The sequence below is a fragment of the Trichosurus vulpecula genome, chromosome 9 (assembly GCF_011100635.1).
Source record: "Trichosurus vulpecula isolate mTriVul1 chromosome 9, mTriVul1.pri, whole genome shotgun sequence".
Lineage (NCBI taxonomy): Eukaryota > Metazoa > Chordata > Mammalia > Diprotodontia > Phalangeridae > Trichosurus > Trichosurus vulpecula.
The window spans coordinates 110,978,123-110,984,122 of record NC_050581.1 but is presented as its reverse complement, the minus strand read 5'-3'; the positions used below and the strand labels follow the sequence as shown (position 1 = coordinate 110,984,122).

Below are 6,000 nucleotides of genomic sequence, written 5' to 3'. Positions count from 1 at the left end.
GTTCATGGGGTCCCCTTTGCATTCACCTGCTTAGACCTGTAGGGTAGTCTGGCATGCATATGAAATATGCCCTCCTCTTCTGCTGTTGAGAGTAGTCGTACACATCTGTGCTGCGCCTTTTACCCAATCTTTAGGGCCTTCCGCGGCCACAGTCACTTTACCTGAACAAGACCCCGCCCCTAACGGCCCCGCCCCTTGGAGGCATCTCCTCTTTTCTCAGCCCGCCCCATTAGGCCCCCAGAAGCTGCTGCAGGGAGGCTTGGGCTGGGCTGGGCTAGGGGAGGGGTGGGGGGAGAAAGGGCGGGGCGGTCAGAGAAGGAAAACTGAGCTCACAGCTCCGGCTGCGAGAGCCCGGGATAGAGCTCAGGCGCCAGTTGTTCCTAGAATAGCGCCCCCTCAGTCTCAGTCCCAGCCCCAGCCCCAGCCTCAGCCTCAGCCCCAACCCCGGCCTGCCGCCCGCTTGGCTGGCCCATGTTCCACTGGCCAGGGACAGAGGCACTGCGCTCAGGACCCAGCGCCCTAGAGGGCTGCATGGAGCTGTCACCGTTTGGGGGCTGAGTGGTTCCTGGCCAGGCTGGGCTGGGCGCTCCAGAGGGAGGGAGGGAGGCAGGGAAGGAGAGCTGTACGGGACAGGGAGCGGGACGGAGCGGACCGCCAGCCGCCCGAGGCCACCATAGACAGAGCTGCCCTCCCGCTGCCCACTCCGGCTCTTCCCTCTCTCCTTTTCCTCCTCCTCTTCTCCTTCTTTCTCGTCCCGTCCGCTCTCCCCCGCTCCCTCCTCTCACTATCTCCCCGGTTCCTGCCGGAGCCTGGTGCTCCCGGGGGAGGCGGCGGGGGCAGCGCAAAGTGGCGCGGAGCTATGCCCGCAGCCACAGCGGCGTCGGGCCTCGATGTGTCCCGGACAGCGGTGCTGGCGGACGACAGCGAGGATCCGGTGCCGAAGAACCGCACAGGTGAGGACTTCGGGGTGGGGTGGGGCCAGGCAGGGCTGGGCTGGAACCATGCTGGGACTGGCTGCCCCCAGGCTGTTTTAAGGGAAATGGTGCCAGGTGAAAGAGCGAAGGAGGGAGGAGAAAGTGCCTAGGCGCTGGAGCCGCTGCAGCTGCAGGAGCCTCAGCAGCTGCAGGAGCCTGGGGCTTCGCCTGCTCCCCTCGGGGACGGGGACGCCACGGGGCTACTGTGCCCCGGAGGTGTCAGCTGGCCCAGGGGAGCTGCGGGCGGGGCGGCGCCGAGAGGGAGAGGAAACACCTGGATTTGGCTGACACTGCTTCTAGGGGAGACTTCATGACTCCCCGGAAAGGAGAGCTCCCTCCTCGGAGTGCAGTGTTTAATACCGTAGCCCAGAGGATAACGAGGGAAGTGATGTCAAACGTGGTAGTGAAACAATCTTCCCTTCAGGTCAGATAATTTGTAAGGCTTTCTGCACAGCCTTGCAGAAAAGTGCTGGGGTAAGTGACAAGATAACTGGAGTTGTCTCTGAAGCAGTGCTGGGGCAGAGACACCCAGTTTTTATAGGACTAGCTGCCTTAACCCTCTGCACTCCCCCTTTAACCCGACGTTTGGGTTTGCTGAACTTTGTTTTTCAAACGAGGGCCCCCAGATCAGCACTCTTAGCTCACAGATCTCTGTGGGCGGCAGTAGGTGCGGATGTGTTTGCTTCTATAACTCTTCCTTTCAGCTGTGGCGAAATGCTGATGTAGTTTTGAAATAGGAACTTAACCCCCAACCCTTGTGAAAGCGGGCAAGCGCTAACCCAAGTGTGAGGGATAGAACTCTAACGTGAGCAGACATTTAGCCATAGATGACAACCTCCAGAAATGGTCCTTAGGTTTACTTCCAGGATGGTATCGAGTTTTGTTTTTAAACAAGGTTTGGTGGCTGAGCCTTTAAAATGATTAAAAAGATGTGATTTACCTTGGAAAGGGGTCAAGGCAGCCTTCTAAATGACCATTTTTGAGAATTGTAACCGAAGCCCTACATTCCCTTAGAAAGAGAAAAGGCAAGCTGATTGGAGTGATGAATTTAGAATCGTAGGCTTAGGGCAGAAAAAGACCTTAGAGTGCATCCAGTCCACTTTACAAATGAAGAAACTGAGGCCCAGAAAGATTAAGGTGACTTGTCTAAGGTGGCACAGACAGTAAGGGGTAGAGATTCTGACCCTTTTCTCTGGCTCCATATCCAGTACTCTTTTCACTGCACCAGATTTGGATCCTTTTTGGAGGGTCTGAAATGGATTTCTTTAGTGTAGGGAGTCTCTTTAAAAAGTGATGATTTCAAAAAATTACAGCAATCTGCCTCCCAGCCTTAAAATTCCATGCCTCAGCTCCCATCTCTTTAGCACAGTACCAGTGACAGCTGCAGAAGATATTTGGGTCTTTGCTCAGGAAGCAGTGACATTCAGAAATCAGTCACTCACATTGTCCTGTCTGTTTTCACAGGCGTTAGTGGCAGGCTTCTGAGAAACAAATGTCTCCTTGCAGAAATTTGTTTTGGGGACACTTAATGGATGAAGGCAAGTTACATTGATACAATTAAATTATTTCTGCTCACCGGATGGGATTTGCTACAAGACAGTGACTTTAAAAGCCACAAACCAGAATGCATTCCTGCAAGTCAACTTTACCAAGTAGCCCGTGCAAGCAGGAATTCTTCCTCCCACAAAATTTAGAATGACTGGAAAGGACTGAAGATGGCTTTTAGTTCTAGGAACATTGAATTAAATGCAGTGCCTGTGAAAAGCACATACTGAAAATTTTCAGGGAAAGACTCTTCACAGAAATGGCATATTCACTCCCAGCCTTCTGCTAGGAAAAGAAATGAGAACTCTCCTGACAAGTGTGCCACTTGTCTCAAAGAATATGAAGCCAGGACATTGTTCCTGCCATTAAAATGGACAGGGTAGTAGGTATGCGAGCACTTTAAGAAGAAGATTGAAACAAGGGATGGAAACACTTGGAAATTTTGATTGTTTCATGTCTCCTGTACTCTATTGAGAGAATTTTCTCATTCTACAGGTATGACAATTATATGGGTATAGTGGATAGAATGCTGGGTAGGGAGCCAGGAAGGTTTAGATTCTACCTCTGACACTTAGTAGCTGTGTGGCCATGCACATATTAACTTACTTCTTTGCACCACTGTTTCCTTCTCTGTAAGATGGGTATAAAATAACTATTATACCTGTATCACAAGGTTGTTGTGACGATCAAATGAGATACAAAACATGAGAGTACTTTGCAGCATATCCATCAATTGATAAGCATTTATTAAACACCTATCATGTGCCCCCTTTGTAGAAGGTCAGGAGATACAAAGACAACGAAAAAAAGTCCCTGTTCTCAAGGAGCTTTCATTCTATCTTGGAGACAACTTGCAGTTATATGTATGTATACATACATATTCTAATTAGCAATTATATAAGTGTTAGCTATTATTAATTGTATTTACTCTCCTGTGAATTCCTTTCACTCCTAGTCTGTGCCCAGTCCAATGCTTATTATAGATTCTTTTATATATAATGAACACACTAATTAGGGTCATTAATGTTTTCTTTAAAAATGGGCCATCAGCCCCGCCACTTTCAGGATAAAGACTGTCAATATATGTTCTGTATTCCCCACAGCACCTATCCTAGCCAGGGCTAAACATAAACCTCACTAAAGGCTTAATTATGATGATTTTTAATAACATCACCATTTTTAAAAAGAGAGAGAGAGAGAGAGAGAGAGAGAGAGAGAGAGAAAGAGAAAGAGAGAGACTGGTTGGAAGCTAATGGTTGACCAAATCTGGTGGATCCTTTTCCACTGAATGGAATCATAGAATTTAGCACTGGATGGGACCTTTCAAGACTGTCTGGTCCAGCTCTCTCACGTTGTAGAGGAGCGGTCTTTACACTGACCTAAACAATCATTAAAGAGGTCTGCACTTTGTAGATGTCTAGAAATTGACACTGCTTCTGATTACTCCCAGCAGGAATGCAGAGACTACTTACTTCTTGGTTAAAAGGCTTATAATAATATTAAAGCATAGAATAAAATATAATCTTCCCTGTTCGGGATCATGATATTAAGAGCTAGAAGAGGCCTTTGAGACCATTTACTCCAACCTCCTCAGTTTGCAAATGAGGAAACTCACAGAGGAGAAGTGACTTGTAAAAGGTCACACAAATTGTAAGTAAGGGAGCTGGAAGGAAAGCTGAATTCCTCTGAAACCAAATCCAATTTGCTCTCTACTATCTCCCATTGTTTGCCCTATGTTCAGTGTAATAGCAAATGAAATAGTCTGAACCCCTTTAATGCCTGTACATAGAAATGTATTTCATCTCATGTCATTGTACCCAATGGTTATTAGACATATACAGCTTGTAGAGAAGCTAGAAGCTTTTCTTATTTTTTTCTTCCTTTGTCAGTCCAGTTTTTATTTATTACTTTACATACTGAGACCTTTATCTTGATTGGCTATGTCTGTTCCACATAAGCGGAGGTTATCTACAGAGCAGTATGGACATTGATAAAGAGCTCCCTGTGGTCACTGGCCATCCTTTCTTATTTAACATCTGTCCCCTCATCTCTTTGGAATAAAGATTGGTCAGCATCAGAAGAATCAGGAGACTAATGTCCTAAGGAATTCATGCTTCCAGATTGTGTTTGTTCCTTACCTACTCTTGGCTCTGGCCGATTTACGATGTGTACTTGCAAACGTGGTTTTTTGTTTTTGTTTTCCATCAGTACTCCCTTAAAAACTTCATGCTTTGGGAGAAAATGGACAGTGTGTGTGTCATACAAAGATGACACTCCTGGTGCATTATTGCTATTTTTCTATTGGTGGGGATGGATTGCCTTAACCCATCCTCACTCTGTTTCTTATCCCTCTTCTGAGATGCAGCATGGTGTAGTAGAAAGAATGCTGGACTTGGGGCCAGGGAATACTTAGACTTAAATCTTTCACCTAACACCTATTGTTGGAACTCATGACTTTGGGCAAGCCACTTAACTTCCCTGAGCCTCAGTTTCCTCATCTGTAAAATGGGTGTAATAATACTTCCAGTAATTAGTGCACAGTTGTATTGTGGGGATCAAAGGAATTAATATGTGTGTATATAAATATATATGTGTGTGTGTGTGTATATAATATGTACATATTTTATATATAGACATATATCTATAAATATATATAATAATGTATATAATTTATATATAGAAATATAAGCCATTATCTTACAAAGTGCTTTTTAAGCCTTGTAGTGGTACATAAATGTTGGCCATTATTATTTTTCTTCTTATCTTTTCTGGTAGAGTTCAAATAGAGAAATGCTGTAGGAGCAAGTCTTTATCCTGCCATTTTTCTTTTATATTTAATGTTCTGAAGACTGGTGCATAGATGGATAAATAACCGCTTTTTTAATTGAAGAAAAATATATGGATATAAGCTCATTTTTCACAGGCTCACTGAAAGTATCTTGAAGACAACTCCAATAGGAGACAAGAGAATAAGGGTTATTTGTCCCTCACCCTCTTCCTTTATGACTGATTTCTTCTCCTAGGTCCCCTATATTTTGAAAGGCTTTTGGTATCATGTAACTTGGAGAGGCTGAGTTTTTGGTACAGTGGCATCTATTATTTAAAATGTTGATCTCAAATCTTTATGGAGCAATGTTATGTTTGGGCAATTGTGGGCAACAATCTGTGATGGTGTTCCAGGTCCCTTACTGTTTATTTGTTGAACTTTCAAGGATGTTTTGAGGTCTGTGTTTCGTTGTCACCTGGAAGTACAGGACACATATCTAGCTTCCGATGTATAATCCTACCAGCCACCTCTTGTTCTAGGTATTTGGCAGATACTATTTTTTCCCAGCTAACAGCGATACATTGCATGGTTTCTATGATTTCCCATATTGTTTCATTCTTCTCAGATATTTAGATGGGGTTTTTAGATGGAAATGGGACAAGTTTCTATCCTGTTATTCCCCTATATTTTCTATTCTGAGGACTGTTGAACACA

At 45.1% G+C, this 6,000-nt stretch overlaps 1 protein-coding gene across 1 annotated transcript in view; it reads left to right on the top strand.

Annotated features, from left to right (window-relative positions):
* Nucleotides 1-347: 347 nt before the first annotated feature.
* SUSD3 (sushi domain containing 3) overlaps nucleotides 348-6,000 on the top strand; it is a 70,971-nt gene continuing 65,318 nt past the window's right edge. The window contains exon 1 of the mRNA XM_036738939.1: nucleotides 348-953. Within this exon, the coding sequence (XP_036594834.1) occupies nucleotides 860-953 (94 nt within the window). The 5' untranslated portion in view covers nucleotides 348-859. The remainder of the gene's footprint in view (nucleotides 954-6,000) is intronic.